At 43.6% G+C, this 26,815-nt stretch overlaps 1 protein-coding gene across 1 annotated transcript in view; it reads right to left on the reverse strand.

Annotated features, from left to right (window-relative positions):
• The window catches only part of LOC145345026 (synaptotagmin-like protein 2), a 189,713-nt gene extending 167,475 nt beyond the window's left edge, over positions 1-22,238 (reverse strand). Inside the window, exon 1 of the mRNA XM_080192540.1 lies at positions 21,827-22,238. Coding sequence (XP_080048666.1) covers positions 21,827-21,942 — 116 coding nt within the window. The 5' untranslated portion in view covers positions 21,943-22,238. The remainder of the gene's footprint in view (positions 1-21,826) is intronic.
• Between the last annotated feature and the right edge of the window lie 4,577 nt (positions 22,239-26,815).

Below are 26,815 nucleotides of genomic sequence, written 5' to 3' on the forward strand. Positions count from 1 at the left end.
AAGGCAAAAATTTACCCAAGCATGGCTTATAGAGAAAAAAAATTACATTGGTGCAGTATGATTGCTCTTCTGAAGTGAGGCGATGACATATTACTGAGTCAGAGCAGGAAGAGTTGTAAACTGGCTCTAACTATGCAGATATGTGAGAACTGCTATTATTGTCAGCATGCATCTAGTACTTTATCGAGATTATTCATCTTTACTTTTTGCAAAAAAAACTTCATAAAATATCTGCAAGAACAAACATTCCAGAATGGCCATCACACAAGTACAATAATATTCAGGTTCTTTACATAGATCAATAATGTAATGTAATAATCTCCACATCATGGCTACTACCAAAACTGCACACCATCAGCTCAACTTACCACTCTCCACTCACCTGATGAAGCAGCAGTGCTGCGAAAGCTCGTGCTACCAAATAAACCTGTTGGACTTTAACCTGGTGTGAGACTTCTTGCTGTGCCCACCATAGTCCAACACTGGCATCTCCATATCATGGCCTTACATACATCAAGTAACACTCAAGAGGGGCTTCAATCCAGTCAAACAAACATTACAGACATTTTTAAATGGTCTTTACAAATGATGCAAAAGATATTTAAAGATTGTCTATATAGATCAGGTTGCACCCCAGAGGTGTTTCAGTACTAATGGGATACATGTAATATTCACCGTGCACATTCAATGGTTCATTCAGCCCAAGAGGGTTCTTCTCCCCTTGGTTTGGTGTGGTTGAAAGGTCTTAGACAGTGATCTTCCACCCCGCCCCTGCTGTGGTTGCTCCAGACACACAGTCCTGGGCTTTGGAATGTGTCAGTCTGCAAAACTGGATTGACAACAATTCTTTACACTGGAAGTTCAACAAGTTTTGCGCCAAAGAGCTTCTTTCACTGAGTTGACGAATCTCCAGCAACATGTGATGTTGGCCTCAGATTGTCCCTAGGAACAGCCCAGAGTCCTGCATCAGGGAGTTGCTATGAATGAACCTCAACAAAAACCACCTCATCTCCAGACCTTCTTTACAAAGGCATATTCCACAAGGTGGATGACAATCTCTTCCCCACCACAATCAACTCAAGGGCAATGAACAGAGGGGGCGAATCCGTGGCCATGTAAGGAGGATCTGACAGGGGGGGTCTTTTCTCACCATCAGCCAAGCTCGATCTTGGTGCTGGCTTGAAAGTTATAGTGATGAGATGTTCTGCCAAATGACTCTGACAGTCTGCTTAGAGGACCATCCAATGCAATCCACCAACTTCCTTACCCATAGGACCTCTAGGAAGTGCTGGCCACTTGCTTATAAACTTCTTGTCAGGAGTGTTCTTCTGCATAACATTTTCCACGAGGGACAGGTGGTACAGCACAGTGCGGCTATTTGGAGTGTTCCACAGCAGCGTGGCCAAACCTATCCTTCACAACACAAGGGATAGGTAGAACCTCAATATGTAGTAATACTTGGTGTTTGCGTACACAGGATCTACATTCAGCTTGATGCAGCAACACACAAAGCTGGTGATCAGGTGTAGGGTGATGTTGGACACATTCCTCCCACCTTTCTCGAGAGGTTTGTACATCATGTCCCTACGAACACGGCCATTTTTGACCTCTAAATGAAAATGGCTTGGGTGAACGTCACAGCACAGGAATGAGGTTGGGCCAGGCCTGTGCCATGTACAGCAACATCGAAAGTGTCTCACATCTAATGGCCAGGTGCTTACCTGCAACGGAGAGGGAGCATCGCTCCCACAAGCCCAGTTTTTGATTCTATATTAAAAATCGGAACACACTCATGCAGACTTTCTTTTCAGGAGGTGGCATTAATTAGCACTTTGAAATGGAAAGTCTGGCTAATTTTCTTTCTATTTAGCCAGTGGGCCTTAAACTAATTTTACTGCTCCCACTGAGCCATTGAATGTAGCTGCATTCATTTTAAGTCAGCCATGTGTGCTTGATCGATGAAGTATGTGTGCAGTATCTTTACAAATTAAAGATACTCACGGATCGATATGCTGAGTGTTTGATCTCATCCCACTCAGCCAGTCTATTCGCACCTTAGCATGTATTGAACAATTGCCTAATGGAATCGTTATATAAAATAATACAGGAGGGAACAGCACCATCTGTCATACCTTGCAGGAGGTAGGAACCTTTTGTGAATCCAATCATGTGGTCAAATTGAAATATCTGCCAGTATTACCACATAATGTTTGTATGGAACAAACTCAACAATCCCAATCAGTCTCCAAGCTGCTTGAATGGCCTATTTTGCTCACAATATCGCTCAAAACCTGCAGGTCATTTGCTGCTTTTGCTTTGTTTCAAGCCTACAGCGTGGAGGTAGTTTAAAAATAGAAAATACGTTCAGTGGAACATACATTTTAAAACGTAGGCTTGAGAAAGCATGGGGGCGGAGGGATATTGGGGGAAATGTCCAAATGTTAGAGTTTCAGGGACAGGATACGATCCACTGCTGGCAGATTCGAAGGTGTGGGGATGGGGAGGACATGTAAATTCCAGCAGGCATTGTGCTCACCACCTACCTGGTATTGGACAAGGGGAGATGGTGGCATACTTGCAATATCACTGAACAAATAATCCAGACACCCAGCTCCGGGAACCTGTGTCATGGCAGCAGGTGGAATTTGAATTTGTTTAATAAATCTGGAATTGAAGCTACTCTCTGTCATGATAACCATGAAACTATTGTCGATAGTCAGAAAAATCCAGCTGGTTCACTAACGCTCTTTAGGGAAGAAAATCTGCCATCCTTACCTGGTCTGGCCCACATGTGACTCCAGATCCACAGCAATGTGATCGACCCTAAACCACCACTGAGTGGCCCTAACAGACCCTAAACCGCCACTGAGTTCAGGGGAAATTAGGGATGGGCAACGAATACCGGCCTCACCAATGATGCCAACATCCCATGAAAACATAAAGGAGAGGCATCCCCCATAAGACTAGCCCCTTTAACCCCTCCACTAGCTTCTTAAACCTGCCTATCCCACTACCCCCACCAAATCCCCTCACCCCTCCTTCCTAGGAACTGTCAAACTGGCACTGGAAAGATCCCAGATGCTGTACTTACCTGGGCTCCTTGGCATGGTGGGGCTGCCCATCATCACTTCTGATGGAGTTGCTTTGGCTGCCAGCAGCCCAATTGGTCAGCAGCTCTTCAAAAGAAGGATTTCCTCCCGAGAGGGGTTGAGGTCCCAGCTGCAGCCACTTACCAATGTTTTTGGTGCCAAATGGCTGTGGGGCAAAAGACAGAACCATGGACTGGTCATTTTAGTGGGGTAGTAGAGGGCTATAGCGCTGCGTTAAATCCAGCTTCACGGTGTTTAATTTCATTATTCCAATCCTTTTCCAAATCCTTTCAAATTCTTCCTTTATCTTTATTCATTCGTGGGTCATGGGCATTGCTGACTGACCAACATTAATTTGTCCATCCCGAGTTGCCCTTGAGAAGGCGGTGGTGAGCTGCCTTCTTGAATTGCTGCAGTCCATGTGCTATGCTTTGACCTACAATGCCACTAGGAAGGGGACTGGTTTTAAATGATGCAATTCTTTCTGTTGTAATATCCCACTTATTCCAAGTGGCATTCTAATTGTCCAAGGATTGCCAACCATGGTTCAATGATACCATGGTACAAGACATAGGCTCCAAGAATGACCTCAGCTGCAGCTAGGACTCGACCAGCACCATTAACATTATTGAGAACCATGCTCAACCCAACTGAGCTGATTGGCCACACTCTGATAACAACTTCCTTGAAAATAAATCCTTATGAAAATAATTCCCAAGCCTTCCACTATCATATCACCTTTGATACCAGGCTTTAATTGTCACAACTATTTTACCTGGCAGCATATCAAAAAAGAACAGGTTACCCACAGACAATGCTGCAACCATACACACACGTGGAAGGACACAGTCATATTCTACAGGCACCACTGTATAAAACATGAAGTAACTTCCTCTCACATTTTTGTGAAGCTAACACCATAGCCAATACGCCTACTTAAAATAAGAATTGTATTCATAAGAGTAACGTGTTCATTAGAGGATTGACTATATTCCTTCATCATTCAGTTGAGTTGTCAAGATTGTGGTATGCCCAGGGAGTTAAATGACAAATTTAAAAAGTAAACAAGTAGGGACAGATTTTTCAAATCAGCACAGTCAGCAAAAAAAAAATACACAAATGCAGCAAAACACCAGCTTCCCATGGCCAAAGTCCCCTGCAGGTAGTGTAATGTTTCAAACTCAACTCAAAGAAGTACGATAATTAAGAAATCTGCTGCAACAAGGTTATGCAAGGGGTTAGGCTGTTTCAAGGGCTACTTCAGAACTGAAATTAGCACAGCTCCAAACTGGATGTACAAAAGAAAAATGCTACAGATGCTAGGAATCTGAAATAAAAACAAAAAATGATGCAAATACTCAGCGGGTCTGGCAACATCTGTGGGGAAAATAGTAGAATTAATAGGCAAAATCTCATGCTGTCTCTGGTGGCAAGTTTGGAGATGGGAAGGGGATATACTTAAGCAGGATGGTGGCATACCTGGACCACACCACCTTCCTGCCTCTGTCTGAACAAAATTCTGGGCAAGGAAGCCTTGGTCGACCCTTCTGCCCGGCTGCCAATTGAGCTCCTTAAGTGGCCAATTAAGGAGCATTCAGAGCCTCACCCCACTGCTACTGGGATTAGCCCAGCTGCCAATGAGCTATGCGGTGTGCATGATAGCTACTGTGGGCAGCTCATCACCACCAGTTGTGTGTTTGTGGAGGGTGGGGGCGGAGTCCGTCAATTAAAAGCACTCAGTGGCAGATTGGCATGTTTGGACACCTGAGAGCAAGGGAGTGGGTCTGTACTGAGAGCCACTCCCCCCCTCCGTTTCTTGCTTCCAACATCCATAGCAAGTTCCTCCTACTTCCTGCAACCTCCACAGCATGATTCTCTCCCTCAGTCTCTCCGATGCATCACTTGCCTTTGGCCTGGGTCATTCCACGATCTGGAACTCTGGGTGATGCTCTTGCAACAGCAGGGACAGCCTCCGCTGTGGCTCTGCTGAGCGCAAGAGCTGCTAGTCCCATTGGCCAGCAGTCCTGGCTAGGCAACTGCTCCCCTGGAGACCTGAAGGCCTGTCGCTGGCTTCACTGCTAACTGATAGTCATGTGATTCAACAGGCCTCTCAGAAAACAGACAGCACGGGTATCTCACAAGCTCTCCAGCCAGCAGACAAGACTCACAACATCTCAACAAGATTCCAGCCACAGGTCAATAATCTTTCACCAGAACTAACTTCTATAACCCTAGCAGATGGGGATTCATTAGGGCAGTCACATCGGGAAGAGAGATTAAATTGAAGTGCTACAGAAAGCAATGGACAATTAACCTGCACTGATTGATTAAGTTGCAAACAATGTGCCAATGTTGTGCTGCCTACTCATTAGAATGATTGCTGGGTACAGCCAGCACAAACTAAGATGTTCATTGGCTGCACCCAGCAGCAGGGGGCTGAAACTTGTCATTTCCAAGCAGCACTTAAAGCTAAACAAATGGTTCACTGGGGCTGGGGCAGGTGTCAGCCTAACCTGGGTGTAGCTGAAGAATGACATGGGAGGTAGCAGGCTGTCAGATTTTGGGATAGAGTACTGGGGGTGGGGATGGGGGTGGGGGTGTTAAAAGTAGGGGAGATGTCCTCCAGCCATAACTGCTAGGAAGCCCTCTCGGCATATGTTGTAAAGGTAATGGGAACAGGTAGCCATGGAGGTCAATGCTAGGACTTGATTGCAGAGTCCAGAGAAGTTTAATGACATTGCTTGAGTGGTCAATGTCAGTGACGTATCTTCAAATTCCATATCCTACCACCTGCAGTACTGCTGAAATCATCACATCCCCTTTAACAACCAACCATCAATCTCTATCAATCAATCTCACACATATCTAAGAATCACAGCTTCAAACAACTGGCATTGCTGCAAGACTCACATCCACAGTCTGAAACACTGTCAGCAATTCACCCATGATAGACACAGAGATTGTATGACACAAAATGAAACATTCATCTCTCTCTTGCAGGGCAAGTTGGCAAACAACTGGAGGCAGTAGGAACTCTCTAGGGGGGAAAAGCATGCCCACATATCCTAAACTCCATGGTGGAGAAAGTGTGGCTCCTTTCTGAAATGGCAATGGCTGAACCTCTAGTGGGGTTGAATCAACAGAAGATCATGGCATTATTGATATATTCTTCATATAACTTGATAATCTTCAGAAATAAATTTGACTTTCAAATGACAAGATTTCATGTTTTAAGACTTTTACAATAAAAAAAGACTAAACGTATTGTAGACATTTTTACTTTAAACCACAAGACAGAAGACCCCCTTTTCTCTTTCAGCACAGCCAAAAACTCAGATCTATGTGTTACAACCCTTTGTGTAGACATTGGGAGCAACTTTGAACTCGCATTCTCTTTGCGGGAAGGGCAGCACGGGCTTAAAATCTGGAAAGTGCAATTCACGCCAGCGAGTTTGAGTTCCAATCTTCCAGGCCCCTCATTAGCGGAGTGGTGTGAAACACATGCACATAGATAACTGGCAGTGCCAACCTGTGGCAAGGGGTAAACACCAATGGGAGGGTTATGAGGGAGTGGTGGTGGTGAGGGGGGAGTTTGTGAAGGTGTTTCATTCAGGTTTGGTAGCAGTCTGGGAGAAGACAGAGGAGCAGGAGGTGTTGGCGATGGCAGTCTGGTGGGTGCTAGATTTGACTATGGGGATGGGGGAAGGAGATGAAGATCAGGAGGAAGACAGAGAAGAGATCAATGATCAGTGGGGGGAGGGGGTGTGAGAGACTGGTTGGGGGGGGGGAGGGGGGAGGAATGACAGATCCTGAGATCTCCATGGTGAGTTGGAGCTTTGAAGATGGCACCCTAATCTCAGTGCAGCTGGGTTTTGCTGGTGTGTTGAGTGTACCTTCCCCCCCTGCCCGCAACACTTCCACCACCACTTGACATAGTAAAACATATGCCCTTGATATCTTGGGCAGAGTCCAATAAGATCTGGAGAGAAACATGCCAGTTTTCTCACTGGAGACAACATTCTGCCATTCATTGCCAAGTTTCCCCCCATAGAATTCTCCCAGAATCAGTTCAGTCTTAGCTCCCAGGGGTTTACTTTTGTTCTTTCCAGCCTGGAAATCTTTAATCTCAGAACTCTCTTTCACGGTGAGGTTTCCTCCCCCTTGTACAAACACCTTGCTTCCAGGCATGTGAGCAGGAGTAGATTTTCCCCTTGGACAAAGACACGAGGGGGAGAATGGGGTCAGACCATGCAGAGTAATGTAACCTGCTAGAAGAGGAGGGAGGAGGAACAAAAGGAAGAGTACCAAGCAGAAGAATCAGAAAAAGAAGGCAACCTTGTGCCCTGGTCACATGCACAGAACTAATCGAACTGGAATACCAGTAATCCTCAAGACATCTTTCACCAATAGTTCTGCTCCTTACCTTCCCAACATCACTGTCCAGCACTGCATCCTTCCAGCTAAAAATAAAATCACTTGAAATAAGCAAATCGATTCTATTAATGAATGAATGTCATGTTGCATCCAAACATAAACTAATTATCCTTGTGTATTCCCCTCATGTCGGGATTCTGTGTGTCTTTGCCCTTCCTCCTATATAGTGCTGCACCAATGGCTGCAGCATGACTGGTGGAAGGCTGATGCTTTTCAACGAATTTGTACAGAAGCTTTGAAGTCATAAGAAAGTCCTACAGCACCTGTCACTGTGATGAATTCAGTCAGGCTAATGAGATTGGCCTGCTAGAGTATGAACTCCCTGATGAGTCCTATGTTTCATGTTGTAGGCTGGACTCCCTTTTCAGTTTCCTCAAAAACCTTTTGTTGATGTTTTGTTTGCACTTCAGCCCCACGCTCCTGATCTACGTGCACCAGGTGTGTGGGGGAAGGGGGGTGGTGGAAGGAGGACCTCCTCGTGAACCTGCTCCTGGACCTGGCAAGGCATGCCATCTACAGTCCAGGCAGCGGGCGATCGAAGGGATCATCCAACCTGACTGTCTGCCTCTCTACAAACAGGGTTGGATGTCCCTGGAGAGGGACCATGTCGTGTCCGAGAGCGCTGTCAATGCCTTCCATGCCCACTGGGCACTGCAGGGACTTGGGTGCATTTTTGACCCCTTTAATCACATTTTAAATTTGATGTTTTAAGTTTCCTTTCCGCTTTGTCTTTTGTTTCAGGCGGTTCCCCTCTTTTGGGAGCTGCCCCTTTTGAGTTGTCCTCAAGTTAATTTGATATAGTTTTATTTGGTTGGGCACCAAAATATGTCCCTGATGAGTCCTAATTGATGGTCCAATCAGGGAGCCTCATGTTCCCTATTTAAAGCAGGTTTGTCTCTGCCTGCTGAAGCAGGAAGCAATCAAGAGTGAGAGCTCTGTTATATAGTTTGTCTTGTAAATAAAAATCCTAGATGATCAGACCTTTGTCTCCATGGAGTTATGACAGTGGCAATAAGGAAAAAAGGAGTGACCCAAAAGAACTTGTTTAACCATCACACATAATCGAGGGCAAGCCATTGTTGGACAAACATGCCACTGTTCAGGAAGTTTGACTCTCTTGATCCCATAGCGGAGGACTGGGCCCAATACGTGGAAAGGATGAAGTACTTTTTCAGGGCCAACGATTCAGATGAAAAGCAAAGGGTTATCCTGCTGGCTGCTTGTGGACCAGCAGTTTTTGCTGTAATGCACAGCTTAACTTTCTGGATGCATTGGACACAAAATCCTTCCAGGAGTTGTTGGACTTACTAAAAGAATATTACGACTCTAAGCCATCTCTGATCCTGCAAAGGTCCCAGCTTTATTCCACGTTCCAAGAGGCGGAGGAGTCAATCACCAGTTTCCTGTCAAGAATAAGATATTTGGCAGAGGCTTGTAAATTCAGGTTGCCGTTAAATGAGATGCTCAGAGACTGATTGGTATGTGGAATCAACAATATGGCCATACAGAAATGCCTGTTGACAGAGGTCCAGCTGGACTGTAAACAGGCATTACAGCTGGTTTTGTCTTTAGCATGAGCTAGAGGGTATCCCATTGGAGGTGGAAGCCAACACCTGTCCAACTGAGTTAGGAGACAACCACTATGGGGCAGGCCACTACATAGCAGCCCTTTGGAAGGACTTGGATACGAGGGAGCACAGATCTGCCTACAGAACCACCCCTAGACAAGGCTGGATCAGCTCTAGAGTGACAGCAGTCCCTGCAGAGTCCCATCCGACATGACACTGCAACAGTTGCCAGTGTCAGGAGACACAGAAGCAAAGCAAGTTTCCAAAACCAACATTTCCAAAAAGAACACAGGCTGAGGAACAAGAGAATGCACAACCTGAAAGCTCCACCTAGTTCCAATGAGAAGCAGCTACTTTGCATAGCGAAGATAAAATCAGAACCCATCAAACTAAGTGAGACTGAATAGACGTCCAATTTTAATGGAAGTACGGCCATATTGGTCATCAGGGAAACAGCGTTTAATAAGATACGTACTGGACTCCAACCCTCAGCCCTGACCAAGACTTCAGCGAGGCTGAGGACTTATACAGGGGAATCACAGAAACAACTGGTTAGGCTAGATTGACGGTGATGGAAGGTTCAGGGCTGAGCCTCTAAGGGCAACATTGGCTGAGAGAGACCCAGCTAGATTGGGAAAATATTTTTCAGCTGGAAAGTGGTGGCTTGAGTGAAGCCCTCAACAAATATCTGGAGGGTTTTCGGGAAGGCCTTGGAACAATCAAAGGAGTTAAAGCGAGATTGCACATTGACCTGGAGGCAGTCCCAAAGTTTTGCCAAGCCTGGTTAGTATCATTTTCATTAAGGGAAAAGGTCAACATGGAAATTAAAAGATTACAGCACAAAGGAATAATAAAATCGGTCCAGTTTTCAGAAAGGGTGGCACCTATTACCTTTCTTAAAGCCATATGTCTTGGTGTATCTTTGTAGCTATTTCAAACAGACAATAAATTGTTACACTCAGATGGATAAATACCCAGTTCCCAGGATTGAGGATCTTTACGCAAAGCTGACAGGAGGACTCCTCTTCACAAAACTGGACATGAGCCACACTTACCTGCAGCTATGGCTGGATGAAGATTCACAAAGATTTGCTATAATAAATACGCTGAAAGGCCTCATCCAGTATAAAAGATTATCTTCTGGGGTATCATCAGCTTGTGCTATATTCCAGAGGACCGTGGAGACCATCCTACAGGGGTTACCACAGGGTGCCATTTACCTGGACAATGTTCTCATTATGGGAAAAACAAGGGTAAAACATGTTCAGAACCTGGAGGAAGTCCTTAGGAGATTTGCACAATGGGGGTGTGTTTGAAAAGAGAAAAACGTGTCACTTTGGGTACAAACTAAATAAGTCAGGCCTACATCCTCTGCAGGATCGGGTGTGAGCAATAAAAGGTGCCCAGGGCCCCACCACCATCCAGGAGTTATGGTCATTTTTAGGACTGGTGACATACTACAGAAAATTCATATAGATTAGGGCCTCAATTCTGGATCCCCTCCACTAGTTGCTAAAAAAAGGGGCAAGGCTGGGAATGGTCAACCCTCATTCGAAAATGTATAGACACATTATGACCTCAAGAGGGAATTGGTGCTCACTTGTGATCCATCCCCATATGGGGTTGGCGCAGTCCTGGCACATAGATGGCAAAACTGATAGGAACAGCCAATGGCATATGCCTCCAATAGCAGAATGAAGATATACCCAAATTGAAAAAGGTCTGGCTGTAATCTTTGCAGTTAAAAAATTCCACCAGTACCTAAACAGTTGGAAATTCATGATCGTCACAGATCACAAACTCTTGCTCACCTACTTGAGGACAAAACAGTGCTGCCAATAGGGCTTCAACCCAGATCCAGCGCTGGGCATTATTGCTTGCAGCATACCAATATCATTTGGAGCACTGGCCAGGGACTTAAGTGGCAATGCCAATGCCCTAAGCAGGTTACCATTACCAGTCACTCCACCATTGGTACCCAGAGTAAAGGAGACTGTGATTACATGAAATTTCTTGGACACCCTCCCGGTGGATGCGCACGATATATGCTAGTGGACGCAGAAAGACCTTGTATTAGCAAAGGTAAAACATCTGGTGCTAACAGGGAAGTTGGAAAGACCAATCCAACCACAGTTCCACCCATACTGGAGCAGAAGAGAGCAGAAAACTGGAAGATGGGATACTGCTATGGCAAGCACTGGTCATGGTCCCAAGATGAGGGCATCAGGCCAATCTACACGATGGGCACTCCGGAGTGTCAAAAATGAAGATGCTGGCTAACAGCTATGTCTGGTGGCCAGGTCTGGATGTGAACATAGCGGAATTTATGGGACAGTGCCAGAACTGCCAACAGGGGCAGAAGCCACCACTGGTAGCCCCGCTGCACCCGTGGGAATGGTCAGGTAGACCATGGTCATGACTCCATGTCGATTTTGCAGGTCTGTTTTTGGGGTCCATGTTTTTGGTAATAATAGATGCCCATTCCAAATGGTTGAATGTTTACAAATTGAACTCGGCAAACATAACAGCAACCATTGAGAAACTGTGCACCTTGTTTACAACGCATGGGATCCCAGAGGTGTTAGTTTCCAGCAATGGATCAGTTTTCATCAGCCTAGAGTTCACAAAATTCATGAAAGCGAATGGGATTCAGCGCATCAAGATGGCATCATATTACCCAGCATCAAATGGGCTAGTGCAGAGAGCAGACCAGACCTTGAAGGCTGGGTTGAAAAAACAGCCGTGGCATCATTAGAGACGCTACTTAATCAACTATAGGACCTACATATAACATTATATTTCTCACGCTACTTATTCAGCTATAGGACCACTCCACACACCACCATGAAATCACTCCAGCAGAATTACTGATGGGCAGACGACCCTGCACCAGACTGAGGCTGTTATTTCCAAACCTGGGGGGGATATTAGAAAGACACCAAGAAGCCCAATGCAGGGGCCATGACAACACTCATCCAAGAGAGGCACTTTGATGCTGGTGAGAAAGTCTGGGTAAGAAATTACGTGACTGGACCCACATGGACAACAGGAACAATCGAATCCAAGATGGGACCAGGATCCTATCGACTATGCATGGGCGAGGCAGTTCTGAGGAAACACCTGGACCACATCCGTGCCTCAAACTCTCCACCCGTTCTTGAGCTGAGTCTGCCCTGCAGTCCTAGGGATGAGCAGAGTCCCCCTCGAAAAGCCAGCACCATTGTTCCAGCACCACAACTGGGGACCTCACAGTCTGAGATGGACACAGAGGACGAAGCTGCAGCGGTTCCCATACCACCTGAAGTGGAAGAGGAACCAGCCCTCTGGTGTTCATTGCAGAAGAGATGGGTGCCCGACTATTACACCCCACCAACATCAGAGGCCGAGTTGGAGGATCCAGACCCAGGGCTCAAGCAGAGGAAAAAGAACCCAAGGAGAGCAAACTGAGAGGATTCCTCAAACTTAGGGGGAGGAGGAGGGGAAGGAGTGTGATGACTCCAGTCAGGCTAATGAGGTTGGCCTGCTAGGGTATGAACTTCCTGATGAATCCTAATTCTCAGTCCAATTAGGGAGCCTCATGTTCCCTACTTGAAGCAGCTATGTCAATCTCTCTGCCTGCTAAAGCAGGAAGCAACTGAAAGTGAGAGTTCCATTGTATAGTATTCTTTCGTAAATAAAGAAACCTTAGTGATGGGACCTTCAACTCCATGGAGTTATTACAGTCACATTACTCCTTGTAGATTTTTGCAATTTGAAACAACTTGGAAAACACCAAAAAATTGTAGAATCATTCCAAAAGCAAGAAGAAATCAATCATTAGCAGATGATGGTTTTGAATAGTTCTGATGGGTGGATCCTTCATGCTGCTTAACAGGTTCAGTCGTGCAAGATTGCAGTCAGCTGGAGCTTAAGCTCTAAGATGGCAATGCTGACATCAGATTGGCAATGCACACTGGCTGACTTTAGGCAAGATTATCCAGCTCCACCCATCCCTGCTGAAAGTCAATAGACTTAGGGCCGTGCCCCTGAATCCCCCAAGGTGGATCCCACTCAGACAGGGGACAGGAAATCCTGCACACTTCCAGTGGATGTTAGCCGTGCACATTCTAAGCCTTCAGCAAGTCACATCCAATGAAATTCATACCACAATTATTGGTGCACAGAGGATGCAATTTTGATCTTTGATCATAACTGACAGTGCACAAATAATGAACACAACTGAGTCCAATTTCCTGCCCAACTGGTCTAATTGAAAATTCTTTGAAAATAAATTTTGCTCAAATGTTAAGTTTATTCAAGTTTATTTGTCTTACCTTGTATATAAACAAATGTTGGTGTAGTATTATCATAGAACCCTTACAGAAGGAGGCCATTCGGCCCATCAATTCCACCCAATCCCTATTCTCTAAACCCCACCTATTTACGCCAGTAAGCCCCTCATGGGTAACATTTCTAATTGCACACATTATACGCTCCATTATTCTTCTTCGTTCTGGTTCCATTAATACTGTCAGTTTTTTTCCAAATTAAACATGGCTTAACCCCAGTGCCATCCTGCACACAAGTAAAATTGAACCTGACAAAATTTTAAAAATGGAATATTATTCTGCTTGATAAATTTGATTCTCTTTCATCTTAATTCTTAATGAAAAACAGTCACTCGTTTCTCGAGTTTTCCCAGTATCCTGGGCCTCTGATCATTTTTCTAGTTGCAGCATTTTTACATGCTGTGACCAAGTCCAATTCTTCTGTACTCTTTCCAACTGGGAATGTCTTTTGTGTTAATGAGAATTGGATGGGTAGAGATCAGAGCTTTGGTTGTGATTATCTTTTCATAAGATATGGACGATGGTCATCTTCCTGGGTTTCTTCGAATGCAAATTTATTTCCACTGGTGAAGCAACATATATTCGTTATAAAATGATTACCACGGTGACAGATGAATAGGTGGGATTCTTCTGCATTCATCTCTGTAAATGATGTGCAGGCAACTCTCCAAACAGCTGCATAGCACCTGGTGGCCAGATTCTCCAGAAGTCATTTTGTACTATGAATTACTCATCATGATGCCATCAGGTGTGGTGCAAAAGGACAGTTCAAGTTTACAAGGATGATGATGAGGGTTTCATGTTTTGGAGATCCTTTCAGATGGCAGTACATTGGGACACTCACGAAAAACGATTCAACCCTGCATAAATCGATTTTTTTTGTGAAGCTGATCTAATACATCCCCTGAAATCTACATGATATGAGCAGTTATTTTCTTCTTCCTTACACTATCTTATTTTTCCATCAGTTCTGACCAAGGATTACAATCGAAACGTTAACTTTCTCATTCATCGGCTGATCAACTGGTGTGGCATTTCAAGCATTATTTCTTTCAACATCAGAATTTGTGGTCATTCCCTTTATTGACAGAGCCTAGTTATTCTGTTTAACAATAATTGCTAACAACAACTTATGTAGATACAGTACATTTCACCGAATGAAACATCCCAAGGCAGCTCACCTGAGCATTGCAAAACCAAGTATATTGGTGAGCCACATAAGGAGATAACAGATCAGATGGCCAAAAGCTTGGTCAAAGAGGTAGGCTTTATGAATTGAGCTCTTGGTGACACAAGAGAGTTCATGGTTGGAGGCAGGGCTATACCAGCAGAGTAATATACAGCGCATGGGGAGCAGTATAGCACTATGGCTGAAAGGCTTTGTTGCATTCAGCTCAAAGTCTCTGGCAAACAGAGGACTATCTTGTGCATGCGCCTCCTAGCAATCTGGTTTAACACTGATGTAATTTTCCTGCTGGCACAATGTAAGATTGAAAAGGCTGATTTAAAGACCATTCATGAAATGCAAATGACATTTGTACCACTTGCCAGTAGGAAGAGCAACCCACTATTAGCTCATGTTTGAGACAATAGCAATCTGATTTTATGCCAATAGGTTTCTGCCTTTTAACTTTAGCCAGATTCTCTGTGCCCACCCACCAGCCACTAAACTCACTGGGGAGGATTAATTAAGACATGGATGTGATTCTAGTCTGAGTCCCTTTCTGCCCCAACATAAAGTCACCTCCAGGTTGGGCAGGGGGGATTTGATGGGAGATCCCGTCCATGCAATTTTATGCTAATCCTTGCTTAGAGGATGAATTGATTAAAGTTAAAATTAATTTATTTAGTCACAAGTAAGGCTTACATTAACACTGCCATGAAGTTATTGTGAAAATCCCCTAGTCGCCACACTCCAGCACCCATTCAGATCAATGCACCTAACCAGCATGCCTTTTAGATTGTGTTAGGAAAACGGAGCACCCGGAAGAAACCCACGCAGATGTATCCACGCAGAATGTGCAAACTCCACACAGGCAGTGACCCAAGCCAGGATTCAGTCCTGGGTTCCTGGCGCTGTGAGACAACAATGTTAACCATTGTGTGCCCTCGGTGATGGGGGTGGCTCAATTTGGTCTTCTGTTCTCACTGCTCCCAATGCAGTTTTCTCTCCACTGAGGAGACGAAACACAAACTGGGGGACCACTTTGCAAAACATCTTTACTCAGTCTGCAAGTATGATGCCAACCTTCCTGTTGGATGCCATTTTAACTCAGCATCTTGCTCTCACAGCCACATGTCCAGCCTTGGCCTGCTACAATGCTCCAATGAATCCTGGAGCAGCAACTCATCCTCAGGTTGGGCACATTGCAGCCCTTGGGATTCAATATTAAGTTCAGCAATTTTAGTTTGTGACCACTCTCTGACATCTTTAACCCTTTTTAAATGAAAGTACCCCACACATGTATTGCATCAATGAGCACCTTGTCACCCTTGCATCAGGTCATCAGTCTTCTGTTCTTGAGGTCAGCTCTAACACATTCGCCCTCCATTCAGTTTTGACGAAGAGTCAGAGGACCCAAAACATTAACTCTATTTCTCTGCTAACAGGTGCTGGCAGACCTGCTGAGTTCATGGTTGATCTTTTCATGGACTCAGCTCCACTTACCCACCCACTCACTATGTTCCTTCATTGTTCAAAAATTTATCAAACCTTGCCTTAAAAACATTCAATGAGGTAGCATCAACTGCTTCACTGGGCAGGGAATTTGTCAGATTCACAACTCTGTGTACAAAGAAGTTCCTCCTCAACTCAATCCTAAATCTGCTCCTGCTTATTTTGAGGTTATGCCCCCTGGTTCTGGTTTCATCTGCCAGTGGAAACAACTTCTCTGCTTCCATCTTATCAATTCCCTTCATAACCTTATATCTATCTATAAGACCTCCCCTCATTCTTCTGAATTCCAATTAGTATAATCCCAGTCTACTCAGTCTCTCCTCATAAGCCAACCCTCTCAACTCCAGAATCAACTGAGTGTATCTCCTCTGCACCCCTTCCAGTGCCAGTATATCCATTCTCAAGTAAGGGGGCCAAAACTATACACAGTACTCCAGATATGGCCTCACCAGTACCTTATACAGCTGCAACATAACCTCGCTGTTTTTAAACTCCATCCCTCTAGCAATGAAGGACAAAGTTCCATTTGCCTTCTTAACTGTCCGGTGCACCTGCAAACCAACCTTTCGTGATTAAAATTTGAAATCTTGTTGTGCAATCTGGTTGCTCACTGGAATTCAAACATCTTTTTAAAAGCTATCAGTCTCTACTCATATTTATTATGTTCTCCCATCCAGTGACTCTGCTTACACTCCCTTCCCTCAAAAAAGCAACCAGCATAATCACACGCCTCACGCACCCCAGACACACTCTCCTCCACTTTCTTCAGTCAGGAAAAAGATACAAATGTCTGAAAACACATACCAACCGACTCAAGAACAGCTTCCCTGTTACCATCAGACTTTTGAATGGACCTACCTTATATTAAGCTGATCCTTCTGTACACCCTAGCTATGACTGTAACACTACATTCTGCACTGTTTTCTTTCCTTCTCCCCTATGTACTCTATGAACAGTATTGCTTTGTAGAGCACGCAAGAAACAACGCTTTTCACTGTACCCCAATACATGTGACAATAATAAATCAAATCAAAAAAGTAGCCAACTCTCCAGCTGATGATGCACAAGACAATTTTTAATACCCCCACAAACAGCTTCTAATTCAGTTGGTGGGACAGATTGTAATTGCAATGTTTAAGTGGTGGCGCCAGGGAGTTTGTGGGCTATCCTGTTTGAGCAGCATTCAGCAGGCTAATTGAAATGGAACGGACGAGCTGCCAGTGCAAACAGGGTGGACAATATTGAACAGCCCTAAAAGGTAGCAGGCTGGCGACAAAGTAGGTCCTGAGTGGGCAGGGGTGCAGTCACTGAGAGGGACATTCCAGAGTCTAATCGGATTAAAATTGACCACAGTGACTCTATTATAGTAATCACATCCAGAAAAAAGTGTTGTCAAACTTTTCCCTTGTTTAGGAAAGGAAAGAAAAAGAGCCAACATAGCATTTCTGTCACAGCAGGAGTTATAACTGGTATGGGTGGTCTTCCTCATCCATATCTATTTTTGTCATGTTGGAAAGGCGGGCTGAAGACTCTCACAGAATAAGTATTCTGAATGTGTCAACTACACTTGCAGATCCTGACTGAAGAATTCTCCCAGTTTAACAGATGGCTTGATTATTTATTCTTCTCATTAATAGTAAATGTAATGTCCATAGCGACAAGCAGGCATTCTTTATAAAGGATATAATCACAGCTTCGGTACCTGGATGACAGCCTGTGAAGCTGTGGGACAAACCATTTAACAGTTTTGAATACCTGAGCTGGCTTTCACTTGATATTTTTGTTTTAATTTACTCTCAGGTGAACAGTGGAAGAAATAAAGTAAAGGCATCATTGTTCCCCTGACAGGTGATGATTTAACCTGAGGATCACCACACCTCAGGCGAGGGGTAAGATTGAGAAGGCAGGGCCTTCGTGAATAACCTTAGACACTACTGGAATCAAAACCCGTGCTGTTAGCATCACTCTGCATCACGAACCAGCCATCTAGCCAACTGTGCTAAACCCACCCCCCAACAATGGAAGAGCAAGATGGTGGATGCATGGCAACCCAATCACCTGCAAACTCCCCTCCAAGCCACACACCATCCTGACTTGGAACTATACTAGCGTTCCATCACTTTCGCTGGACCAAAATCTGAGAGTTCCCCTCCTAGCAGCTCTATGGGAGTGCTTACACGACAAGAACTGCAGTGGATCAAGGCAGCAGCTCACCACCACCAAGGGCAGTTAGGGATGGGCACTAAATACTGGTCTAACTTGTGATGCCCATATCCCATGAACAAATTTTAAAAATTCAATTATATTGAAATGCATGCTTATCTCCTTCCAGTAGATTAGTGACAAGTAAAATTGTTGGTTGTAATCTGTGGATAGAGTCATTAAAATCTCCAGGCACAGCTGCCTCCTCATTAACAGTGTCCAGAACATCAGCAATCTCTTTTGGTGCTAGACCAAATCAAATTTATGCTGTGTTTATCTACTTAATTAAAATAATTTGTCTAAACTATACAGGAGACATAAATTATTGATGTACATAGCTGTTTTTAACGTCAGGGTTCCTTTATTGAATGTTTCATCTGTAATAGCCGATTATGGTGATTTTTATAATATAATTTAAAATGGCAATGGTCGTAGGAGGAACAAAGATTAATGTCTCAATCATTGAGATGACAATCCTAATCTCTATTGCTTTAGGGAGCCACCAGAGGAAATATCATTGCCCCCACTCCAGTGAACCACTCTCCTTGTGGCCACAGCAACATTTCCCATGGCCTATAACTGGGAAACCTCAGGGCACCCAATCTTCACCTTGCAGGCACCACCCTGCTGTTAATGTGACTCAGACCCTGGTCAAACTGCAGAGCTGGCCACACCCCACGCCACCAGCAGAGCGGTCTACACTATACCCCCTCCAACACCCAGCACAGAGGGATCCGTACTACACACACCCAAAAAATGAAATGACAAAAGCAGAAAAATATGTTGTGATACTGAAATATTTTTTATATTGTGTTAGTAACAGAGGAAAGGAGTGAACATTTTAGTGGAGATTTTCTAATTTAAGGCCATTGAATTTTTTTATTATTTGTGAATGAGAATTTCACAGAAGTAAGCAGCAGTGAGAAAGTAAAAAGGGCGATTTCTGGTTAATGCTTTAAATATACATGGGGAAATTTAATATTGAAACGCGATGCCAGGTGCAAAATACAAAATTATATGCACCATATACACCTCAGATAGAAAGACCCTGTACAATAGGGATGACAGCTCAAATCTTGCCATTTTACAGCATCTTCCAACGTTACAATTACTGCCATTTTCTGAAACAGAGTTTTAAATTTTGAACTCTGAAAGCCAGGGGGAATAGGGAAGTCAAAAGCAAAACTACTGTGAAACTGGGCTGACCTGCCACGCCTCATATTAGTCAGCTGTAGGAGCAGCACTGAATGAAAACGAGAAACAAGCTTCCTTTCTTCATGTGGAGAAGTGGGTAAAGAACGTGGGATTTATTTATTAGTGTCACAAGGAAGCCTACATTAACATTGCAATGAAGTTATTGTGAAAATCCCCTCTTTGCTATACTCCAGCACCCGTTTGGGTACACTGTGAGAATTTAGCATGGCTAATGCTCCTACCCAGCACCTCTTTCAGGCTGTGGGAGAAAATCGGAGCGCCCAGAGGAAACCCATGCAGTCACAGGGAGAACATGCAGAGTCCACATAAACAGTGACCCAGGCCGGAATCAAACCCAGGTCCCTAGTCTATGAGACAGCAGTGCTAACCACTGTGCTGCTTTCATAGGGAAAAGAGGCGGGGGGGGGTGAAAAAATTCACCAAATAAATCAGAAGAAATATATTTATTGCACTAACTCGATCTTAATAATTGTTAATGACAATTTGGAGTTACGGGTATCAAAACTGCCTCACAAAAGTAAAATTTCTTATCTACACTAAATTGCATAAATCAAGAATTCTACAGATCTTTATGGGATTAATAATATACTTGATCAGCCTAAGCACACTTCAGTTTATAGACTGAACATCCAAATGGACTGAAATAAAAAAGTCAATTACAATAAATTTTGATTGAGGAACTGCACTATAACATACAGTTAACAGAAATAATTAATTTCATGTTTCAGATCAAGTTAATGCAATGAATACAAGAGCACAGGATATCAGTGCGACATAATGCTACTGCATTATACTGCACTATAACAAAACACAGTGGGCAGGAGTCTCCAGTATTTGACTGAACGCCAAATTTTCTATCCTCACTTTCAGCGGTGATGGGGTGTTAATCGCTGGAGAATTCTTACCTGTGTCTATCAGATAGCATTGCTGCATTAAGCAAAAACATTCAGGCACAGAGGTAAAGAGCAAAGTATAACAAAATGAAAATATTTATCTAACAGCACACATATACTAAAGACCATCCACTAAAAAAAACACTGGGCAGAATTTGCCCTGTCATTTTGGATGAGAAAACTGGTACCAGCATGAATTGGATCTCAATTTTCTTATACTTAGTCACTTTTTGGAAGGGAGCAAGTTTTACATCAATTCAGAGAGGGGTGAGACATAAACATGCTTCAAAGAATCCAGGCCCACCTGATCTCAAAGTGAAATGGAAGAACCGCTCCCTCCTCCTAAGAAAATAGGACCCCTCCCCCCCCATTGATGGTATGTTTCTTCCTCCCAAAACATAGATTGCTGGAATCAGGTTCCCCTATAAGCTCCAAAACCTTCAGGCTCCCGTACCTTTGGTGCTGCCAGGATGTCAGGGGAGGGCCAGGTTGGCGGTGCCAGGAGCAGTGCTAGGTTAGTACTGCCAAGGACAGTACCAGGGTGCCAGGGCAGAGTGGCCAGCCTTTCCTGAGCACCCATGACCAGACTTGAATGGCCTCCGAGTCCCCCGGTATGGTCATCATGGCTGGTCTCTGCTTGTGGAGGCCACTCATGATTCACACTGATTTCCTGCTGAGCCAGAGGGTCAGAGAACCTCAGGAGAAGAGAGGATTCAGCTCAAAACGGTCAAAGCATTTTGTATTGAGTATTTAAATATGCTAATCTAGTTTCTGATCTCGCTGGTGTGAACTGGATTGCATCGGGGCCAGGGAATCTCAAAGGAGTTCTCGCCGGCGCTAAGCTTACAAGGCTCTGCCCCCACCATTCTCCAACCCCATGCAGACACAGCATGATCTGTACATGAACGCGCAGGCTGGAAAATCGCCCCAAAGAGTTGCAGATCGAGAGACCAGAATTTTGGGCCATTCTTGCCCCATCATCACTGCAAGTAAGGATGGAGAATTTGACGCTCAGTCAAATTGCCGTTCATTGCAACTCATCTACAGAATCCCACCAGTGCAAATGACCAGAAAATTCTGGCCAGAATATCTTCTCAGGGCACCCCAAAGTACTTTGGAAATTAGTCAGTACTGTAATGTACAGAAAGCACAGCAGTCAACTTGCACACAAAAAGGTCCAACAAACAGCATCAAAATAATGACCAGGTAATTTGTTAAGTATTGTTAGTTCAGGGAATATTCACTGAAAGAACTCTTCCGCTCCCCTTGGAAGAGTGCTTTGGGACCCTTGCTGTTGACCTGAGAGGATTGATGGAACCTCCGTTTGAAGCCTTACCCAAGGGACAATGGAATAGAAGGAAAGGCCAAGTACTGAATGAGGGAAACAGTGGTCATGTAGAAGGTAAAAGAAATTTCTTACTTGATGCGGTTTTCTTCAAGCTTTCGAAGAGCAGTGTCTCTTTGAAGGACTTCCTGAAGAGCTAACTGTTCTTCCTCAGACAAAAAGCTCAGGTCCATCATCTTCTCCATCTTCATTTTCAAGTAACTCCACTATCCTCAGTGAAATTTGAGTGAACTGAAAGCAGCCAACCAGGGAAAATTGGCAACTCAAAAGCTGCAGTGCTTCAATCCTTCTTCTTTAAGCTATTACACCATGTACTTTTTCAAAACTTTCTGTTTTCCTCTTAAAATTGTTTCAGGACAACAAGAGGTGAAGCCCACTGCCTGTGTTCTTTCAGCCTCGTTAAATAAATGTGATCACATTCACAGGGTTCGTGTCAAACTTTCCGGTTTCTTCAGGAAGGTTCTGCAATCCCAGGACAGGTAAAAGTCTGTGAAGGAATAAAATGCAGCAAACAATGAGGCTCTTTCTGTATCATGTATTTTCTGTATGCAAATTAATTAATCTCAGGAATGTTTGTCTAAGTGGTCATACAGGTTTAGAGTTCAGCGCTTGTGATAAATTTTTGTTGTTTGAAAGGAATCATAGCCTACTCCTGCTGCTAAACCCTATTCAATTTATGACTAAGAGAACAGACAATACACTGAGCTGGTAAAATCTTGTATACTCAGAATAACTTGTTGAAACAGATCACCTCTTAAAAATGAAATGAGCAAAGATTTGGAACACTCTAATAAACAGAAATTGACTTTTGACAAAGGTTGGGCATATAAAGGTTAACACATTTTTAAAATATTGACTTTAATTGTGTATGCTGCAATGTTTTTAACCAGAAATTGTGGGACCCATCTAAAGTCAAAAATGGGTCGAGAAACTGTTGGGCATAGATATACTTATGGACTCAGTTCCAGAGGCAAGCTGGAACAGATAGATCCGGGGATCAAACTAATTCTCCTTTAATCACAATAATTCTGGTGATCAATGGTGTCAGTTAACATTTCAATATCAGTCACTTGTCCGAATTTCCCAGCTTCGTCACACACCTCAAGGTAGACCCAGAAGGGGTGGGCCCAAAGGGTACACCCAGGAGGGGTGGGCCCACAATTGCCATGATCAGCAAGAAAGAGCTCCCCCAACACCACAAATTAAACAGCATTGGAAGTTTGTATCTTATTTTGAGCTACCTCCAAATTTACCAATCCTGATCTAAATCAAAGAGCTTTATTTCAATATTGAAATAGGGTGCATGTTCACTTCAGGCAGTACACCAAGGTCACCTAAAATAGGATCCAAATGAATCATCACACCAATTTTAAGCTCATTAAATGGATACAATGTTAAATTTGTTGCCTGATCCACTGAAAGCATAAATCTTGCACTCAGATTCATAAGAATTAATTATCAAAGAACAAACAATATGCTATTTAGCTTGAATAATCATGAAACTGCTTAGTTTCAGTTAATAGATCTGCTGTATCTTTCCATGCCTGACTTGCTACAAATAAAAATCTGCAGAGTTTTTGTCTGTCCCACCCCAACATTCCTTCAATTTAATTCAATTGAACAAAGATGCTTTTAAATTGGCCACAGTGACACCATAAAATTGTATACACCTGCCAAATCTCTTGCAGGGAAAAATTCGAACAATGATAGCAATTGAGTCATAAATGTTGCAGAACTGGTTTTTCCTTTATAACAGTTGACCTTTATATAAAAAGCATACATTTTGTAAGCTGAAAGTCACTTTGCTGCATAGCAGTGAACAAAATTCATCTATGAGATTTTCTCTATATATATGTTAGGCTGACAGCTTTGAGATGAGCAAAGAATTGAGTTGCTTTTTATTATTCATAGGCAACCCTTTAATTGTGCTCATTATATGAGTTAACATTTAAACCTGTCGCCTTGAGTTTCATGTCAGTGCTAACAAATATAAAGTTAATAGGCACTGAAGTGTAGGAATGGGAGTCACAGAGGTTTACAGCATGGAAATAGGCCCAACTTGTCCATGCTGCCCTTATTTTTTTTAAACCCCTAAGCTAATCCCAATTGCCCACATTTGGCCCATATCCCTCTATACCCATTGTACCCATATAAACTATCTAAATGCTTTTTAAAAGATAAAATGTACCTACCTCTACTATGACATTTAGCAGCTTGTTCCAAACACTCACAGACAAGGCAGACAGCAGGCTGTCTCCGCCTCCACTGTGGATATTGGGGATGCACCCAGACATAGTGGCAGGAGAAGGAAGGTTACATAGGTGTTGTTGCACAGTGTGGGTTTTAATCACATCTACACTTCTGTAAATAAACTAATTTCACCATTTCTATGGTTCCGTGTGATGATGAGCTGTGTTCCTGTCAGTCTGAAGTGAAAACTTGATGTGAAAAAAACTTCCCCTCTGGATATTTTTGTGTCTCTCCCCTCTCATCTTAAGCCTGTGCCCTCTAGTTTTAGACTCCCCTACCTTTGGAAAAAATATTGACTATCTACCTTGTCTATGCCCCTCATTATTTTATAGACCTCTATAAGATCACCCCTCAGCCTCCTACGCTCCAGAGAAAAAAGTCCCAGTCCATTCATTCTCTCCTTATAACTCAAACCCACTAAGTCCCAGTAGCATCCTAGTAAATCTTTTCTGCACTCTTTCTAGTTTAATAATATCCCTCCTATAATAGGGTGACCAGAATTGCATACTGTATTCCAAGTGTGGCCTTACCAATGTCTTGTACAACTTCAACAAGACATTCCAACTCCTGTATTCAATGTTCTGACCAATGAAACCAAGCATGCCAAATGCCGCCTTCACCACTCTGTCCACTTGTGACTCCACTTTCAAGGAACTATGAAAATGTACCCCTAGATCTCTTTGTTCTGTAACTCTCCCCAACATCCTACTATTAACTAAGTAAGTCCTGCCCTGGTTCAATCTACCAAAATGCATTACCTTGCATTTGTCTAAATTAAACTCCATCTGCCATTCATCAGCCCGCTGCCCCAATTGATCAAGATCCCACTGCAGTTGGAGGTAACCTTCCTCACTGTCCACCATGCCATCAATCTTGATGTAATTTGCAAACTTACTAACCATGCCCCCTACATTCTCATCCAAATCATTAATATAAATGACAAATAACAGTGGACCCAGCACTAATCCCTGAGGTACACCACTGGTCACAGGCCTCCAGTTTGAAAAACAACTCTCTACAACCACCCTCTGGCTTCTGTCAAGAAGTCAATTTTGTATCCATTTAGAAAGCTCACCCTGGATCCTGTGAGATTTAACTTTATGCAACAACCTACCACGCGGTACCTTGTCAAAGACCTTGCTAAAGTCCATGTAGACAACATCAACTGCACTGCCCTCATCTATTTTCTTGGTTACCCCTTCAAAAAACTAGTTAAATTTGAGAGACATGATTTTCCACTCACAAAACCATGCTGACTGTCCCTAATTAGTCCTTGTATCTCTAAATGCCTGTAGATCCTGTCTCTCAAAATACCTTCCAACAATTTACCTACCACAGATGTGAGGCTCACTGGCCTGTAGTTCCCAGACTTTTCCCTGTAGCCCTTTTTAAACAAAGGTACAACACTTGCCACTCTCCAATCTTCAGGCACCTCACCTGTGACTATCGATAATTCAAATATCTCGGCTAGGAGACCCACAATTTCCTCCCTAGCCTCCCACAATGTCCTGGGATATACCTCATCAGGTCCCGCAGATTTATCTACCTTGATGTGCTTTCCAGCATCTCCTTTTCTGTAATATGTACACTACTCAAGACATCAATATTTAATTCCAAAAGTTTCCTAACATACATGCTTTTCTCAACAATAAATACTGATGAGAAATATTCATTTAGGATCTCACCCATCTGTTGTGGATCCGTCCATAGATTACCTTGTTGATCCTTAAGAGGCCCTACTCTCTTCCTTGTTACTCTTTTGCCCTTTATGTATTTGTAGAAGCTCTTTGGATTCTCCTTTGCCTTATCTGCCAAAACAATTTTGTGCCCCCTTTTTGCCCTCCTGATTTCTCTCTTCACTGTACTCCTACACCCCCTACTCTCTAAGAGATTCACTTGACCCCAGCTGCTTATGCATGTCATGTGCCTCTTTCTTCTTCTTGACCAGGGCCTCAAAGTCCCGAGTCATCCAGAGTTCCTAACTTCTGCCAGTCTTGCCCTTCACTTTCAGAGGAACCCTAGTTAACACACTTTTGAAAGCATGCCACTTACCGGACATCCTTTTTCCTTCCCACAGCCTCTCCCAATTAACTTTTGAAAGTTCCTGCCTGATACCATCAAAATTGGCCTTGCCCCAATTTAGAATTTTAACTTTTGGGACAGACCTCTCATTCTCCATAGCTATCTTAAAACTAATAGAATTATGGTCACTGGTCCCAAAGTGATCCCTCAGTAACACTTCTGTCACCTGTCCTTCCTTATTTCCCAAGAGGAGGTCAAGTTTTGCCCCCTCTCTAGTCGAGCCATCCGCATACTGAATGAAAGATTCCTCCTGAATACACTCAACAAATTTCTCTCCATCCAACTCTCTAATACTATGGCTGTCCCAGTCAATGTTGGAATTTTAGGGAGGGTGTCCAATTGGCTACAACTGATTTGAAGCAACTACTACTCTTCTGACTTCAATATGACATGTTTGCAGAATTCATAGCACCCTACTGTTAAAACAGTAAGGCACCACCTCATTAAACATTGTGTGTGATGTAGGTTCCCATTAAGCTGCCTATAATGTTGGACAGTTTTTCTAATCATCAACCTTTTGTAAAATGCAGCCTTGTACCAACCAAGTGTGCAACTTGTAAATGCTTTAATTAGTAATATTGATTTTCAGATGTCGCAATAACATTCTGTTATGAGGCAGAACGATGTGATACATCATTGGGGATAGAATATAAAAGCAGGGAGGTCTTGCTGCAACTGTACAAGACACTGGTGAGGCCGCAACTGGAGTACTGTGTGCAGTTTTGGTCCCCT

Source organism: Carcharhinus amblyrhynchos, chromosome 7 (genome assembly GCF_965287045.1).
Source record: "Carcharhinus amblyrhynchos chromosome 7, sCarAmb.v2.hapA, whole genome shotgun sequence".
NCBI classification, from domain to species: Eukaryota; Metazoa; Chordata; class Chondrichthyes; order Carcharhiniformes; family Carcharhinidae; genus Carcharhinus; species Carcharhinus amblyrhynchos.